Source organism: Diospyros lotus, chromosome 10 (genome assembly GCF_014633365.1).
Source record: "Diospyros lotus cultivar Yz01 chromosome 10, ASM1463336v1, whole genome shotgun sequence".
NCBI classification, from domain to species: Eukaryota; Viridiplantae; Streptophyta; class Magnoliopsida; order Ericales; family Ebenaceae; genus Diospyros; species Diospyros lotus.
This window is the reverse complement of record NC_068347.1, coordinates 22529440-22548903: the sequence shown is the minus strand read 5'-3', so window position 1 is coordinate 22548903 and position 19464 is coordinate 22529440. Positions and strand designations below refer to the sequence as shown.

The 19464-nt window shown below is 38.7% G+C and overlaps 1 protein-coding gene across 3 annotated transcripts in view; it reads right to left on the bottom strand.

Annotated features, from left to right (window-relative positions):
* LOC127811975 (DDRGK domain-containing protein 1) overlaps positions 1-19464 on the bottom strand; it is a 38453-nt gene that overhangs the window by 17225 nt on the left and 1764 nt on the right. For all 3 annotated transcript variants that reach the window (XM_052352201.1, XM_052352200.1, XM_052352202.1), the window contains exons 3-7: positions 13653-13759; positions 13246-13347; positions 12992-13153; positions 12572-12628; positions 12126-12162 (exon numbers count right to left, since the gene is read on the bottom strand). In XM_052352201.1, the coding sequence (XP_052208161.1) occupies positions 12126-12162; positions 12572-12628; positions 12992-13153; positions 13246-13347; positions 13653-13759 (465 nt within the window). The remainder of the gene's footprint in view (positions 1-12125; positions 12163-12571; positions 12629-12991; positions 13154-13245; positions 13348-13652; positions 13760-19464) is intronic.

The following is a 19464-nucleotide window of genomic DNA, read 5'->3' as shown; positions in this document are numbered from 1 at the left end:
TGCCTCTTACACCGATCTAGGCCTTATCATTTTCACCATGGACCTGAGATCATCGTTCAATCCACTTATAAAACTCAACACAAAGTACTCAGTCATATAGGGATTCTTGTTCAACATGAGTGATTTCAACTCTTCAAATTTGAGCTGATACTCATGCATAGTCCCCATCTGCCTTAGCTTATTAAATTATTCTACAATGTCTATAGTTCTCCATTCTCCAAACTTTCGCAGATTCCCCTAGCAAACTCCTCCCAATTGCAATTATCCCACTCCTGCCCATCCTTGGAACCAAACGTTGCCTATGTCGTTCAGGTATGATGCTACTAGAGTAACGTTCTAGTCATCAGTCACCTGATGAATATTAAACAGCTTCTCGCACTTCTTAATCCACCATTGGGGCTTAATCTCATCAAACACAGGCAATTTTAGCTTAGGCATCGGAAAATTTGAAGGACTGGAATTCATCGGAGCCTCAGACCTCCTGCTTGTCACATTCTCTACTATAGCTACTAGATCCGTTCCCAAGTTCCCAAATTCGAGGATCCGACTGCTCTATGACTAGTACCAATACCTGGTAGTATGGGATCCATTCTCTCTCTAGGTGGGAAATCAGGGGATAACCTTATAGGTGCCTGATGAGCGAACATCATCGCAAATTGTTGCATCTAGTCTCGCACCAGGTTGTTGTGTTCTCGCATCTCCTCCCTAATCTAGTCATGTATCTCCCCTCGCACTCGATGGGAGACGACTTCCAACTTCTTATCAACAGGATCTCCTATCACTTCTTCCATCGATCCCACCCGACTCTATATCTCCATCACCATCGCATTTACTTGTTGTAACTGCATCTCCATTTGTTTCATCCAAGTGCTATCGACCATGCCTACAAGCTCACCTGAATCCGCTAGCCAAGTTTCTACTATGATACCAATTTGTCATATCATCTCCAATCTGACAAGGGAAATCCTTAGCTCCTGAGAGGAGTTGAGAAAACGAATAGAGGGAATTTAGGGGGAAGAGAAGTGTAGGGAGAGAGAAAGAGAATTCATAAATGAGAGGGAAGAGAGGATGGAGGGAAACTAATTTCCAATTCAATCATCATGTGGACTTAGGCGTAGATCATTGGAATTTATAATGATCCATGTCCAAATTCAGGCACCAAAAATGGTTAGCTTTTAGTCCACTTGGCTTTACACCTGTCACGTGCATGCTGGAACATTTCTCCAGCTATACCAAAAACACAACTTATTTAAACAAAGCTAAATAGTATCTAGCAAAGCCAAACAGCCCCTACACCAAGCTAACATCTTGCTAATGTAACACAAAGAAAGTCAAAAAAGTTGTAAATCCTCCTAACTATGCATAGCCTAAAATGGAGAAGATTTTGAAATTTAAATGTTGAGATATTATATCATTAACACTTCCCCTCAAGTTGGGGTGAAGATATTGTTCATCCCAAGCTTGAAACTTCGGTCTTCGAAGCATTTTCGAGGCAATGCTTTAAGTAAGATGTCTGCAACCTCAGAACTTATTGGGGGTGTAAACTAGCTCAATAACATTCCCTTCAATTTTCTCCTTGATGAAGTGATGATCAATTTCCACATGCTTAGTCCTATTGGGGCATATAGGGTTCTTGGCAATACTAATGACATATTGGTTGTCACAGAAGAGTTTCATAGGGCCTTCGGTCTTAACTTCAAGTTCTTCCAATACTCTTTTTCTCCAAAGGAGTACCTTGTGAGGGGGGTCCTCCAGTGTCATACCTGGTGAATCCTTCGGAATAGCTGATGGGAGAGAGGATGATAACAAGTCAGGATTAGGTAGAAAAGGAAACTAATCCCTATCTGTCAAGATTAGACTCTGTCCTTGATGAGGATAGCCAAAATAAGGAATGTTTTCTGCAAAAGTTACATCAGCTAACACAGAATTTCTTAAAAAGAGGATGATAGCACTGGTAACCTTTTTGGGTAGAGGAGTATCCAATGAAGATGCATTTTAGAGCACAAGGATCTAGTTTGCCTCTGTTAAGAGTAGGAACATGAACAAAGGATACACACCCAAATACCTTAGGTTTTCAACAACTAGTGACATGAACATCAGGAAAGTACTTGGTTAGAAGTTGGATTGGGCTATGAGATTCAAGAGTTTGAGAAGGCAATCTGCCGATAAGAAAAGCAATTGTTAGAGTTGCTTCTCCCCAATAATGTTTAGGAACATTATGGTGGAATAGAAGTGCTCTGATAATAGCTAAGAGGTGGTCATTCTTCCTCTCGGCCACTCCATTCTATTGAGAAGTATAAGGGTAGGAGGATTCATGAATGATACTTTTTTGTTGAAAGAAAACTACGAGGGACTAATTAAAGAAATCATTGGCATTATTAGACCTAAGTCTTTTGATTTCCACCCAAAATTGATTCTTAATCATGTTATAAAATGTAGGAAAAATTGTACCCACTTCAGATTTATTTTCAACAGGTATAGCCACACTACCCTAGTGCAGTCATCTACAAAAATGATGAGCCAACGTGCTCCAGAAATATTGGGAACAATCGAAGGGCCCTAAACATCATTATGAATTAAAGAGAAAGGAAGATTTGGTCTTTTATTTGACAGAGGATGGGACACTCTTTTGTACTTTGCAAATTCACATACAACACAATGGAAATTCTTAACATCAAGACCCTTAAATAAAACTAGAAACATCACCCTAAGAGTCAAAAAAGATGGATGACCAAGAAGATAATGATGTAACCACAGCTGATCTTTGTTGGATTGAGCCAGGCATGACACAAGGGGAACCTCCTCCTTTTCGTCCTACTCACCCGATCCCTCAAGGTAGTAAAGTCCAACCCTAGCTCTAAGAAGTCCAATCATCCTCTTCATGTCTTGTTCCTGAATCTCACAGAGAGTAGAATGGAAATTAACATTACAATTAGTATCTAGGATAAGTTTTTGGATAGGGATGAGGTTAATGAATAATTTAGGAACATGAATGACATTTTTTAGGGTGAGATGTTCATTAAGAAGAACATCCCCTTGGCCAACAATAGTGGTTAAAGAACTATCTACCCTTGCAATTTTTCAGGAGCTTGACAAGGACTATAGGTGATAAAAAGATGTGAGAAAGGGGTCATGTGATCTGTAGCCCCAAAGTCTAGGATCCAAAAATTAGGTTGAACTATTCCTGAAGCATGTATGGTAAGAGAATGAGAAGAAATACCTGTGAGAGAAAGAGAACAGGTACTTTTCTCATCTTTCTTGCCAAGGGACTCCAGAAAGCTTCTTAGTTTTTCAATTTCAGCCATGTTAAGCTCTAGGCCATCTCCTTATTCTAGACCCTTCTGTTCAGCTTGCTAGTGGTTGCTAGCCATGTACACCTAACTTTGTCCTTGGCCCCTTAGTTGTCCTCCTTTGGATGGCTTTCCATGGAGCTTCCAACACTTTTCTATGGTGTGTCTAGGCTTTTGCAATAGGTACACCATAGGGAGTCTTGTCCCCAACCACCTTCTCCTCTCTAGGTCATTTATTCTAATTAGGAGCCTTTAGAGATACTAGGGCAGAAATCTTTATCGGGGAACTGTCCAACATAACTCCCCTTCTTCCTTCTTCTGCACGAACTATAGAAATCAATTCATTTAAAGAAGGCAAATCCTCCTTACCAAGGATTTGTACCCTTATAGCATCAAATTCTATATTGAGGCCAGCATCGTATGTCCTCTCTTTCTCCACGAATCTCTTTTGTAATGCAACATCTTCATTGCACTTCATCCTCAGGCATTGGTAACGGTCCAATTCCTGCCATAAGATCTGCAATAGATTTGCGTATTCTATGATGGACCTTGCCCCTTGCTTAGTGGCTGCAACTTCAGTCCTTATCTCATAGATTTGTGCATGTGAAATTGGGAGCGTTGGAAATCACTCATTCTTGCCAATTTACAATCACACACACACACACTGATTTGATCCCAAAACATAAAACACAACAAGAACAAAATTAAAGTAAGAGAAGAAACATGCAAACCACATGAGTACACAAGGATATATCTTGGTTTAGATCGTCAATGATGATCCTACATCCAACCTCTTGTCCCGAGAGCCAATCCACTAGAATCTTGAATGAAATCAGTACAAGAATCCCTCTTGCACAAGTACAATCACAATCGAGATTACAAAGGCTAGTTGCTTCTAGACTTTTCTCTCAATTTCACAACACTCGTAAAATGTAGAATGAATGATGCCAAGCGACTGCCCTATGCCTTATATTTATAGGCATTTGGGTGGAAAATACAAGGATTATAAAAAAGTACACAATGTCTAATATACTCCTCATATATTGAGTTACCGTTAAACTCAAATTAACTAACACTGCCGCTTGAATCAATCTGACTTCACTGACTTCTTCTAGGCTAAACTCAATGCAAACACATAACAATTCTCCACCATTTGCATGAGTGTTTCCAGAAACCGATTCTACAACCTGCTCTCCTTTAGGACCTCCATACAAAACCTGATCATTCACACACAAAAACCTGCAAAAGCCATAAACAATTATGCAATTTAGATATAGGGACTGCTTTAGTGAATATATCAGCTGCATTTTCTTCACCTACAACCTTAATCAGATCTATTTCCTTCTTCTCAAGTACTTATCTGATAAAATGGTACCTTACATCAATATGTTTTGTTCTCTCATGGTGGGTTTGATTCTTATTTAAGTGTATAGCACTTTTGCTATCACACATTAGGACAGCTTTAAGATCTTTCCCTAGTAATTCACTTACTAATCCTTTCAGCCATAGGGCCTCTTTTGTAGCTTCAGTGACAGCTATATACTCAGCCTCGATGGTTGAAAGAGCCACCACATATTACAAATTGGTTTTCCAGCTAATGGTTGAGTTCCATAGCTTGAAAACATACCTTGTAAATGACCTTCTTTTGTCTAAATCTGCTGCATAATCAGAATCTGTGAATTCTAGAATGTTAAGCTCTTCTTCTACAATTGCTCCATAAACTAAAGCCATATTGATTGTTCCTTTAAGGTATCTAAAAATCCACTTTACAACAACCCAATGATCCTTTCCCTGATTAGTCATGAACCTGCTTGTAACACTCATATCATGGGTTAAATCTGGCCTAGTGCACACCATACAATACATAAGGCTTCCTACAACACTTGAATACAAGATCTTGCTCATTTCCTTTATGCTCTCTTCCTCAATGGGGGATTGCACATGAGATAACTTGAAATGCTGGGCAAAAGGAACATTCACTTCCTTTGCATAAAGCATATGAAATTTCCTAATTAGCTTCTCAAGATAGAACTTTTGAGATAGCTAGAGCATTCTTTGCTGCCTATTCCTTGATATTTCTATCCCTGAAATCTTCTTAGCCTCTCCCAATTCCTTCATTTCAAAGGTTGATTTTAACTTCAGCTTTAAACTTTGAATTTCCTCATCTGATTGACTTGCAATCAGCATGTCATCAACATAAAGGAAAAGATAAATTGAGAACTTAGCAGAAATATGCTTTATATAAACACAGCAATCAAATACACTTCTCTTGAACCCTTGATTTAACATAAATGTGTCAAATTTTCTATACCACTGCCTAGGGGACTGCTTTAGCCCATATAGGGACTTTTTCAGCAAGCATACTTGCTCGCTTTTACCCCCAACTTCAAAACCTTTAGGCTGCTCCATTAGAATGACCTCTTCTAATTCACCATAAAGGAATGCAGTGGTCACATCCATTTGCTCTAGGCTTAGGTTTAAATGAGCAGACATAGCAAGCAAAATTCTAATGGAAGTGTGTCTCACTACCGGTGAGAAAACTTCAATGAAATCTACCCCAGCAACTTGGGTAAATCCTCTTGCTACTAACCTAGCTTTATACCCAGGTTTTTGATCACTTCATGCTCCTTCTTTGAGTTTAAACAACCATTTACAGCCTACCACCCTTTTATCTAAGGGTCTATCAACCAAGGTCCAAGTATCATTCTTCTTAAGAGATTCCATCTCAGATTCCATGGCAGCAAGCCATTTCTTTGAATCTCTTGAAGTAAGAAGCTCTTTTACAGCAACTTCCATTGCACTTAACAGTGCATAGGACACTAAATCGGAGAATCCATACCTTACAGGAGGTCTACTCACTCTCCTTTGCCTATCTCTAGCTACATTATATCTCCCTAGGTCTGGATCACTATCTAAGCTAGAGGAACCAGCACTATCTTCTTGCTGGTCTGCTACTTGATCAATTTGACTATCAATGGCAACATAATAGGTTTCATCTTGTTGTTCTATTTCCACAGCCTTAGATTTTCCTTTCCCATCCTTTTGGTCCTCTATCTTAATATCTCTTATGAAGGAATTTTAATCAAAAGTTACATCCCTACTCACTATAGTCCTTGGCATTCCTACTTCCAAATTCCATAATTTGTACCCCTTAACCCCTAATGGATAACCAATAAATAGCATCTTTTGGCTCTTGGTTCTAATTTACCTTGCTTCACATGGGCATAAGCTATACACCCAAACACTCTTAAGTGATCCAGGCTAGGCTTATGTTCATTCCACATTTCATAAGGTGTTTTGAACCCTATTGCAGCCGATGGTGACCTGTTTATTACATATGCAGCAGTAGCTACAACTTCACCCCAAAAAGTCTTAGGCAATCTAGCATGGAATCACATGCATCTCACCTTTTCAAGTAAGGTCCTATTCATTCTCTCAGCTAAGCCATTTTGCTTAGGGTTTCTAGGGGCTGTTAGGTGTCTTAGGAAGCCACTATCATTACACATTTGGGTAAAATCCTTGTTGCAAAATTCTAGACCATTATCAGTCCTAATGATCTTTATTTTCATACCCTTTTGATTTTCTATCATGATTTTTCAGGTTTTAAATACCTCAAAAGTATGATCTTTTGATTTCAACACATAAACCAAAACCATCATAGAGAAATCATCTATAATTGATAGAAAATACCTTGCTCCTCCATATGTTAAAGACTAACTAGGGCCCCACAAATCTAAATGAATGTATTTTAAGGGGACTTTTGAGGAATGAATAGCTTTCTTAGGGAACTTTACCTTTATAGACTTACCAAAAATGCATGATTCACATTTGTCTAACTCTGAAATATTTCCAACACCTAATATTCCTTAATTGGACAGTTCTCTAAGGCCTTGCTCACTAATATGAGCCATCATAAAATGCCACATCCTAGTGTGCTCATAGGTCTTGTTTTCACCTATAGCTGCATCACCACACAATGTGGAAGCTTGCAGCACATATATCCCATTTTGAAGGACAGCCTTCATGCATATAAGTGAGCCTCTTGATACCTTTAGAACTCCACCGTCCCCCCTATAGGAATAGTCATTTTTATCCAACTCTCCAAGAGAAATTAGGTTTCCTTTTAATTCTAGAACATATCTAACAGAAGTTAATGTTCTAATAATTCCATCATGCATCTTAATCTTAATGTCTCCAATTCCCTTAATATTACACTCATGGTTGTTTCCGAATAGTACCTTTCCACCACCTATATCCCTATAGTTTAGAAACCATTCTCTATGGGATGTCATATGGAATGAACAACCCCAAACAAGAACCCAAACCTCCTTATCTGCCTTGCTAGACACAACTACAGCATCAGCACTGTCATAGTCGAATTCACAAATAGAGGATGAAATTTCAGGATTAATTTTATCTTGGAATTCCTTCTTTCTTTTAGGGCAATGCTTCTTAATATGCCCCTCTTCATGGCAATGATAGCATTTAATGACTTTTCTACCATTCTTTGACCTAGACCGAGATCTACCCCTACCCCTAGGGTCTCTTCTATTTGTTCTAATCTTGACCGCAAGAACATCCCTTGCTATGTTCTTGCCCTCAACTTTCTGTTGTAATTCCTATGAGTTCAATGCTCCAATTACATCATCTAGGGTCACTGTGCCTCTACTGTGTTTGAGTATATCTACAAAGGTTTCATAGAACTTAGGTAATGAATGCAGCAATACTAGGGCTTTGTCTTCATCATCATACTTAACTTCTATGTTCTCTAAATCAAGACATAACTTGTTAAAGTCATCTATGTGACCCTGAAGTTTCGGCCCTTCTTGCATCTTAAATGTTGTCTCCTAGGCTTAGAATTAGAGTATTAAAGGCCTTCTTTCCTATTTCCTTTTTCTTTTCTACAATATAGGTGACTGGCACTTTGGACTCGCCTTCAAGTGCCTTTTCCAGTCTTAAATTTCCCAACAAGGCCCTCATCTTCATCTTCCAAAAGCCAAAATCATTCTTCCCATCAAATTTCTCAATATCATATCGAGTGGCAAAGGCTGTAGAAGCCATTCCCACAAGTCTAACTATCGCTTACTAATGAATCTTGGCTTTCTTGATGAGTTACCCGTGCTCTAATACCAATTTGTGAAATTGGGAGCACTGAAAATCACTCGTTCTTGCCAATTTACAGTCATACACACTAATTTGATCCCAAAACATAAAACACAATAAGAACAGAATTAAAGTAAGAGAAGAAACATGCAAACCACACGAGTACACAAGGATATATCCTGGTTCAGATCATCAATGATGATCCTACATCCAACCTCTTGTCCCGAGAACCAATCCACTAGAATCTTGAATGAAATCAGTACAAGAATCCCTCTCGCACGAGTACAGTCACAACTGAGATTACAAAGGCTAACTGCTTCTAGACTTTTCTCTCAATTTCACAACACTCGTAAAATGTAGAATGAATGATGCCAAGCAATTGCCCTATGCCTTATATTTATAGGCATTTGGGAGGACAATGCAATTATGAAAAACTACACGATGTCTAATATACCCGTCATATATTAAGTTACCGTTAAACTCAAATTAACTAACTAACACTGCCACTTGAATCAATCTAACTTCACTAACTTCTTCTAGGATAGACTCGATGCAAACACATAACAATGCAGCATCGTGAACCTTGGAGTAGGTGAGCTTTACTACCTCCCAAATGTCATTGGCTGTTGTTAGGAACATCACAGTATCGATGATCTCCGGAACCATGGAGTTCCATAGCCAAGACATCACTAGGGAATCCTCCTCATCCCATGCTGCAAGCGTGGGATCTCCCTCCTTAGGATCAGTTCCCAAAAGATGGCTTAACTTCCCTTTTCCCTTTAAGAACGTGCAGATTAGCTAGGACCACTTCAAGTAGTTCTTATCGTTCAACCGGTAAGCTACTTGAAGGTTCTACAATTCTCCCCCGAGCCTACACTATTGGTTCCAACGAACAGAATTTCTGTTGCACTGCTGGAATCGACTGAATCCGGCATAGGGTTATTGGGTAGTAGACATAATATCCTATGAAGAAGATTGATAATAGTCCCAAAGAATGGTGACTATGATTCTAAGGCTCTGATACCATGTCAAGCAAGACATGGAAAAAAATACTTTCAATCTTATTCATCCTTTGAGGGAAAGGACCTGATTATATACAAGACTTCCTACCAATTTAGGAAGTTCCTAAAAACAGAATAAGATAGTTTCCAAATTCAGTTTTGAAAACCTGTACAATTTAGGATACAACAAGATATAGAAAGTTACAGCTCTAGAAGATACACACTCTAATTTAGGAAGAAAAGATAATCAAGAAACCAATCAAAATGATCTGATCTTGCCCGAAAATAAGGACAAGGTCAGCCTCCCAATCGTTGACAGTTCCTCTCCCTCTTTAATTGCAAATTTCCTCTATTTCATTTACTAGTCTTACAAGAACTTCTATCCATCTTTTTCTCACATGTTCATACCATCTTAATCATGACTCCTGCATTTTATCCTGAATAGGTGTTACTCTAATCTTACTAATATGACCTAGTTTCTTATTTGCCTTTGCTTATATGGCTGCACACCTACCCTAACATTTTCATCTCAATTGCACTCATATTTTGCTCACATTGGGACCTAATTTCCCAACATTCTGAGCTATATGACAAAAATGATCTTCTAGTTGTCCAATAAAACTTTTTTTAGGCTTAAAAGGAATTTTAGGATCGCATAAAATGTTGAATGCACTTCTCCACTTTAACCATTCTACCTTGATCCTATGAGTAACATCTTCCATAATCTCCCCTTCGGTTGGAACATTTGATCCAAGATATCAAAACAGATCCCTTTTTGGAATAAATTGATTTCCAAGTTTCACAATAACATCATCTACACTTCTATTTTAACTGAACTCACTTTTTTCATACTCAGTTTTCTACCTAATTAATTTAAAACCTTTGGATTCCAACGCATGTCTCCACAATTCAAGTTTATTATTCACGCCTTCTTTTGCCTCATACATCAAAACAATATCGCCACAAATAACATACACCAAAGCATTTCTTCTTAGATGTGCTTTCTGAGTTCATTCATTACAAGAGCAAAGGGATACAAGCCAGATGCAGATTTCAAGAGAGAAATATAGAGAGAGGGTAGAGAAGGAAAGTAGAGATTTAAAAAAAAAAAGGTGAAAGGTTTTAGAAAACTGGAACAGTTATTGCTAGAAAACCAGCACAGTATTCGTGTTAGAGAAAACCAAAATTTAATCTAGTGTCAAATCTCTTGCTAAGAGCTGCAATGACACTTCTTGAAGATAGCTGGAGCCTCCCACTGTGCAAGGGATCCAGCAACTCTATCGCTGGAATTCAACTTAGCTTGGATTAGATCCCATTCCCACATAGTTTGCACTAACTGATGGGAACCAAGTACTTCTCAACCTCATATCTAGATGCCCAATCTAGAATATTGGATATAAGTATTTTCATTATGAATGTTTCAATATTGAAGACAAATCCGTTTGGACTTTTAATTTTTGAATGTCTTTTGGATGCCTTCTTACTTTCTGAATATCTTTTGGATTTCTTAATCAATGCATAACTTATCTAGTTAACATATGTCTTAAGTTATGTCTTTTGGATGGCCAAGCCTAATGAATTTTCAACTCATTAATTTAAATCATTTTTCTAAGAGAAGGTATAGAGAAAGAGTTGCCCAGAGAGAGGGGGTTGTTTTTGTACTTAATTAACATTGTTAGTAATGGAAAGGGGTCTACGGACAAAAGAAAGTATAGGGAAGTTAAATGCTAAAAGTAAACTACATGAGATCTACATTAAAATGGACCAAACCACAAGAGATCTAGGTGGAATTTAACCTATATACATACGGTAGCCAAGGATACAAGTAAAAAGGGACAAAGGATACAAGTAAAATGTGTATAGAAACAAACTATATAAATAGCAGCACACCAAATGTATACATGGATCGAGGAATGCTAGCCACACCTCTTAAACACACTCTTGTTACCACTCTCCCTCTCAGGCTAGCAACTCACCATCCCTGGTGTTATTTTTATCTTCTAAATGTTTTAATGATTAGACTTTCTACCAAAAATAAGCCCAGTGATGGTGAGGTCTCAGCATGAGAAGGAGAGTGGTAAAAATTAAGAGGGTGTGGCTAGCATTCCTCATACACCACATGTAGAGCTTTCTCTACATATGGTCTATTTTGAGTGTGGATTGAAAACCCAGAGCTTTTGATTCACCCAATCTTAGTTTGCAGATTCACAACAACAACAACAACATATCCAGTCTTTATCCCACTATGTGAGGTCGCCTACATGAATTCTAGACTTCCATGTATGAATATTTTGTACCAAGCACCTTTGATTTTGAATTATTTTAGCAAGAAAATTAAAGAACATATGTTTTTGAGAGAGCAATTTGGGGATTGGTTGATTGAAAAAAACACACACGGACCCAAAGTGATACCACAGCTTTCTTAACAAAGATTAAGCAGAATAATAATAGCCTGAGATGTTTTACAGAAGAAAACTTTTAGCAATCATCAACAAACAATCAGGATAAAGATGAAAATGAAGTCAACAATACGAGTAGATGTGAAAGTATTAAAAAGGACAACCAGGCCCAACATAAAGGTAGATTAAGTTATCCATGCTTTGACATAGAATCCAACTGTAAATAAGTTGGAATGGGGATAGCATGGAGAGCCATTGACCAGCTGCAACAAGCAGTGTCAGTTAATTGAAAAAGATGAATGCAGAGCAAGAAAATGAAAACCATAACATACCAGCATCTTCCAACAAGGTGATTCGATTGATACAATCCTGCATCAAGCAAAAGTTACATTGCATTGTGTGAACAAGGAGTGATTTCAAAACCTAAAACCACAAAGGCCAACTTGAGCATACATGCATAACTAGATAAACGTAACAGTTGCATAGAATGTAGCTAGCAATTTCTGCCCCCCCCCCCCCCCCCCCTTCCCCAACACACACACACACACACACAAAGAATGTACTTTAAAAGTAAAAAAACATACAATCAGAAGGAGGTCTGGTAAACAATTCTATTGAAGATACTTGATGGAAGCATAAATTTAACAATCAGAACTCCTTACAGCAGTTATTGATTTGTTTACATAGCATAAAATCATTCAATAAATCTACTATTGGTGATAAACAAGCACCCGGAGGGGGTGAAGGCAAAGTTATAGTTATGATTATTATAACAAACCTGTGTTCTGAGCTTGAATTCCGCAGCAAGATCTTCCAATGGAATGTATTTGTGCTCCTGCAGTAACATAACATATAATATATTAAAAACCACTAAAAAGCACAAAACTACTAGTTTTGAGTTGCATAATCATTGATTACTGATTACTAGAAACAGTTCCTGTGCCAACACAAAGGCACCCTTAAGAAAACCTTTTATATCCATTTCTTTGTTTTCTTTATGAGTTAGGCACATTCATGGATACATACATATGCAAAGCAGTTGACTCCAAGAACAACTTATAGAATTATTCAGACTAAAAGAAGACAGATTTAAGATGCTTTTGATTCAGGGATTTATCTGATTGAAAACGGTTGCATGCATCTTGGCAAGCCTTAATTCTCAAAGGGACAGGTCAAAATCACTAGGAATAAAAGACACCTTAATGTATTCTACAAAATCAGAAAGCAAGTTCTGGCTTCCATCTTGGATTTCATTTACAGTTGTGCCTTCAGCATCAACAGAAAATTCCCCTTTCCACTTTTCAAATTCTAAAGCAGCAGCCTCTTCCTCCTTGGCCTTTCGTGCCATGGCTTCTTCTTCCTGCATAAACCATGCCCGTTTCGCATCAATGGGGTACAACAATGTGTAAATTTGACGTCCACAATAATGTTGGAGATCAACCAACTACCAACCAGCTGATGTTCTAGTGCTTCACGCTCTTCATCTTTCCTCCTTCGCATTTCAGCATAACGATCTTGTTTTGTATGCCTTGACTCCCTTGCAGCCTCTTGAGCCTTCAAGATAAACCATCTGAATATTAGTGCAGAAAACTGATAATGCTCCAATAGCCATAATAAGCAGGGTGAAAAAAAGGACAAAAGGATCAACCATGAGATCAATGGTTATAGTAAACATCTTAATATAGTTCATGAGATGATGTGCTATAATTAAAGAGTATATCTCCTTGAATATTGTGAATTGTGAAACATTTTAATAATAGCCATAACAACATTTTATGATGGACACGGTAAGAAACATAATTGAAAATGAAAAAAGTCACAGGAAGAAGAAGATATATAAGAAAAATATAGCCCTGCACCTGTCTTTGTGCTTCCCGTTCTTGCCGTTTCTTTTCCTTTTTCCTTGATGCTTTAGCAGCATAATACTCTTCTTCAACAGCTTCATCATCACTATCGTCAATATTTTCTGCAACCCAAATTTTTAATGCAAAATTTATGCCATTCATTTTGTACCAATATTTTGCCAGACAAAGAAAAACGTCCCAGGATTCTAGTTTATAAGAATGCTATAAAGAGCACATTCTACTTTCCATTGCTTCAAGTAAAATCCATCGAAGACGATGAAAATGGAATGGATCTGATCCATACAGGAAGAGCAGAGGAGAAAAAGTAAACTAAAGTTATCCAGAAATCTCAATGTTCCAAAGAGATATACTTAATTAGTAAAAAGGAAGATCACCTCAGGCACCAAAAGAACAAGGAGCTCCATAGCAACTGATTCAACTAGTGAAATGGCATTTGTAAGATTTCCAAGGTCTACATGCTATTTTTTCAGGATATTATACATGAAAAATATGGGTGATCATGGCACCCTTGCCTGATCTCCCTATTATGCAAGGCCCTTGCCAACTGCCAGCTTGTTTGGAACCAATTCCAATGGAATCAGAATTCAATGTCCAGAGTTTGAAAGAATCCAAAAGAATTAGTATTCCAATTATTTTGTTTTGTTTTGTGTTGAATTGTTAACCACCATCTGATCTAAAAGTTTAACCTATTAGATAGAAGGTTAAATTTATCTTTTAAACTATTATTTTGCTTTCAACACACCCTCTCACATGTGGTCAGGCTTCACTTATAACTAGTCCAACAACGTGCAACAATTTAAATATTGGGTTGGTGGTGAGGTTTGAACTCAAGACCTATGCATGCTCCAATACCATGTTGAATTGTTAACCACCGTCTAATTTAAAATTTTAAGCTATTAAATAAAGGGTCAAGTTTATCCTTTAAACTTTATTTTACTCTCAACAGTTTGGAACAAAATACTATTAATTAGGATTGAATTCCAATTCTTATGTTTGAAACCAAGATGGAAATGGAATTACATAAGTAATTTGAAAATATTACCCTTAACAATTCAACTAAAGTAAAAAAAAAAACTAATATACAATTGATTTGTTAGTGAATGTCATGTACTAACGTGTAAGGGGGAGATAACTGTAATTAAATATAGTAGAAGGGAAAAGTAGTATATGCTATAAGTATGTTGTAATAGGTTGTACCAAGTTTGTTGCTGTATTAGCAGCTGGTACATTCCCAAATGCATGTAAGTGGTTACCCGCACATGGGAGAGGTTAGGATCAGCTATAAATATCGTTGAATTCCTTCCACAGATGATTATGAAATTTCCCAAGAGAATTCTGAATTTCTCTCTCCTTGTTCCCTCTTTCTCTCTAACTCTGCATTCTTCTCTTCCAAATTCTCTCTTGATTTCTCTCTCTCTTAGTCCATCTATTGATCAAGACTACCGTCAAATCCTTAGGGAGCTAACATTCTGGTATCAAAGCAACGCTTTTCGGCGTCAATCGGATACTAATCATTCATCGCCATAGCCGATGGAACGAGAATGAAGTAGATGGAGTCCCAGTTACAACAGGTTACAACAGCAATGGCGGAGATGCAAAGAAGGTTGGGAACTCTCAAATCCTTTGTTAGAACAGGGGTGGATACCCAAATTGATCAGGCAATTTTGAGATGGTGTGAAGAGAACCGGGAACAAAGTGCTCTACTACGAGAACAAATGATGGAGCAGATGCTCTAGTTCATAAGGATGTTCGCATCCCAACAACCGATAAGACTCTCACCTGAGTTTCCTCCTAGGGAGAGGTCGAAGCCCATCCTTCCCGAAGTGGGAATGGAGCACCAACCAGTAGGGACGTCGAAATTCGAGTTTGAACCAGAAATGGTGGGGGAAAATACAAGGGAAAGGAGGCCAAGAGCTCAAGCTAATCATAACTAGCCGAGCTTCCTTGCGCCGAAATTAGTGATTCCACTTTTTAAAGGGGAGAATCCGAGATGGTGGATAAGGAGGTGTGAGAGGATGTTCTCCCTATATCAAATACCAAAACAACAGAAGATTACCCTAGCTTTTGCTTACCTGAATGATACGGGAGATGCATGGTTTCAAGGTTGGAGTGCGGTGAAGGAAGGAAGTCCATGGAATGTATTGTTGATGATCTCTGTAAGAGATTTGGGGATCGGAGTATGAGGGATATAATTGAAAAGTTCAACAAACTCAAGCAAGAAGGGACCGTGCAGGCTTATCAGCTCAAGTTTGAAGAGCTAAGGTCCCGAATGATGGTGCACAATCCCCATTTGTTCGAGGAATACTTTGTATCAAGTTTTATTAGTGGCCTAGGAAATGAAGTGAGACTAATGGTGAAGATGATACAGCCTCAGACCGTGAAGCAAGCTACTAAGAGTGCAAGGCTACAAGAGGAACCAGATGAGGGGAGTAGTCAGAGGAGGCTGGCAGGTTGAGAACATAATGGTAGCAAGGGATATGGGACACAGTGGTAAGGGAGTATTAGCCCTACCTTCTACCACCCCTACCCCTACAAATGGAGGAAAATTAATGGAACAAAGGCGACAAGCCGGGCTGTGTTATAAATGTGGGGACAAGTACTTCATAGGCCATAGGTGTAAAAGGCAATTGCTATTGTTGGAAGGAGAAAATGATGACATAGAGGAAGGAGAGGAACTCTCTGAGATTGATTGGGAAGACAGGGGAGAAAAATATCATTACATGCCTTAAAAGGGGTGGCCAACAGCAAGGTTATCAAGGTGGAAGGTAAAGCAAACAATTGTCCCATCATGGTGCTCATTGACAGTGGAAGTACCCATAGCTTCTTGGATGAAGCTATGGCAATGAGGCTGGGGTGTGAAATCACTCAATCTCATCCCCTATCAATAATAGTCGCTAATGGCAGCAAGGCTTTAAGCCAATCATCGTGTAAGGGATTCTATTAAGAGATGAACGAAGAGGATTTCTTAGCTGATTTGAGGTTGTTAAGTTGGGGGGTTGTGATGTGGTGCTGGGAGTTGATTGGATGAAACGAGTTAATCCAATCAGCTTTGATTTTGATAAAATGGAGGTGACTTTTGAGAAAGATGGAAGAAGGAAGACCCTAACGGGTAATCATGAAGTGGGAGTATGCAAGATGATTTCAGGTAAGAAGTTGCAAAGGATGTTCAAAACTAAATTCACCAAGATGGCACAACTATTCTCCATTCATGCCATGGAGCCTATAGGGGATAGTATAGAACAAGAAGGGGAGGTAGCAATTATTGTGAGTAGCCACTCTCATGTCCAAATAAAGGTACAAAAGACTGACTCTCTTAATATACTTTTAATTAAGTATAAGGACCTCTTCATGGAGCCCAACTCCCTACCACCCAATAGACCTTTTGATCACCCTGTTAATCTGAAACCAAATTCCAAGCCTATCAATGTAAGGTCCTCCCATTACCTACTAAAACAGAAAACTGAAATTGAAAGACTCATTAAAGACATGTTGCACAAATCCATTATCCAACCAAGCACCAACTCTTTTGCCTCACCTGTATTACTTGTCAAAAAGAAAGGTGGGTTATGGAGGTTTTGTGTTGACTATCGTCAACTAAACTCCATAACCATCAAGGACAAGTTTCCAATACCCATTGTGGAAGACCTGCTTGATGAGCTTAAGTGTGCTACTGTCTTTACCAAATTAGACCTTAGGTCAAGCTATCACCAGATCCAAATGAAGCCTAAAGACATTCACAAAACAGCCTTCAAAACCCACCAAGGGCACTATGAATTCTTAGTCATGCCCTTTGGTCTCACCAATGCCCCAACTATCTTTCAGGCGTTGATTTTTTAACCATATTTGCGCCAATTTATCATAGTGTTTTTTGATGATATTCTAATCTATAGCCTATCATTTGCTAATCATCTTGACCACCTAAAAACCACTTTTAAGGTCCTTAGGCTCAACAATTGTATATCAAGGAGTCAAAATGTGTCTTTGCACAAGAACAAGTGGAGTACTTGGGCCACATTATATCTAAAGGAGGGGTGAGTACTGATCCTAACAAAGTAAAAGCTATGTTAAGGTAGCCAAGGCCTCAAAATGTCAAGGGACTTAGGGGATTCTAGGGATTAACTGGCTATTATCGCCGGTTTGTTAAAAATTATGGCATTATTAGCCGACCCCTAACAAAATTATTGAAGAAAGATGGGTTCCATTGGGGTCAAGAGGTGGAGGAGGCTTTTTGCAAACTCAAGGAGGCTACAAGTAAGTTTCCCACATTAGGGTTACCAAACTTCAATAAGCCATTCATACTTGAGACGAATGCGAGTGCTAGTAGAATTGGGGCTATGTTAGTTCAGGAGGGCAGACCTTTGGCTTTTCTTAGCCAAACATTAGCCCCTAAACACCTGGGATTGAGCATATACGAAAATGAGCTATTGGCCATGTTTATGGCGGTGGACAAATGGCGACATTATTTGGAATGAGGTAAGTTTGTGATTAAAACGGACCATGAAAGTCTGAAATTTTTGTTGCAATAAAGGTTGCACACTCAATTACAGCAGAAGGGGATGACAAAACTAATGGGATTGGATTACACCATACAGTATAGGAAAGGCAAGGAAAACCTCACAGCAGATGTCCTATTCAGGTGTTTTGAAGAGGGCAGTTCGGCTACAATAACCATGGTAGTTCTAGATTGGTGCCAAGAAATTGTTTCAAGCTATGAAGCAAAGGGGAAAACTAAGGAACTTTTGCAACAATTGGTGGTAAATCCTACCTCAAGACCAAGGTATACACTGACCAAATGGCTTGATCAAATACCAAGGGAGATTGGTCATAAGGGATGATGAAGTGCTTAGGAGAAAGGTAATAGAAGCCTTACATAATTCACCCCTTGGGGAACATTCAGGTATTGTGAACACTTACCATAAGGTCAAGCAACTCTTCCAGTGGCCAAGGCTAAAGAAGAATGTCATAGTGTTTTTGTTAAGGTGTGATACTTGCAGGAGGTGGAAGTCAAAGAATGTAGCATACCCAAGGCTACTACAGCCTTTGGAAATTTCAAGAGGACCTTGGGAAAGCATATCCATGGATTTCATTGAAAGGCTTCCAAAATTAGAAGGGAAATATTGCATCATGGTGATAGTGGATAGATTCACTTTGGCCATTTCATTGGATTAACTCATCCTTACACTACCCAGGAAATAGCTAAGGTATTTTTGGATCACATAGTGAAATTGAATGGGGTACCTAAGGCTACAGTCTCAACAGAGATAAAATTTTTACTAGCTTACTGTGGAAGGAGTTGATGTGGTTATTGGAGGTCAAGCTCAACATGTCCACCGCCTACCACCCTGAATCTGACAGCCAAACAGAAAGAGTTAATCAGTGTTTAGAAATGTATCTGAGGTGTTCTTGCTTCCTAGAGCCCAAGTCTTGGCACAAATGGCTGGCCACAGCTCAATGGTGGTACAATTCCACCCACCACAGCTATATAAAGAGATCTCCTTTTGAAGCTCTCTATGACTACAAACCTCCCTTGCTACCATCCTTGGGAGACTCTTCAACAGTGGCAGCCCTATATGCCTACCTACAGGCGGCTACAGCAAAGGCAACAGGCCTTACAAATACTCAAAACAAAGTTGACCAACTCCAAGAATAGAATTAAGCAGTTTGCAGACAAAAGGAGGAGTGAAAAGGAGTTTCAAGTGGGGGAAGTGGTGTACTTGAAGCTGCAATCAGGACATTTAAGGGCCCTACTCCAAAAGCCTAGCTCAAAGTTACACCCAAAGTACTATGGGTCATTTCCCATTACTAC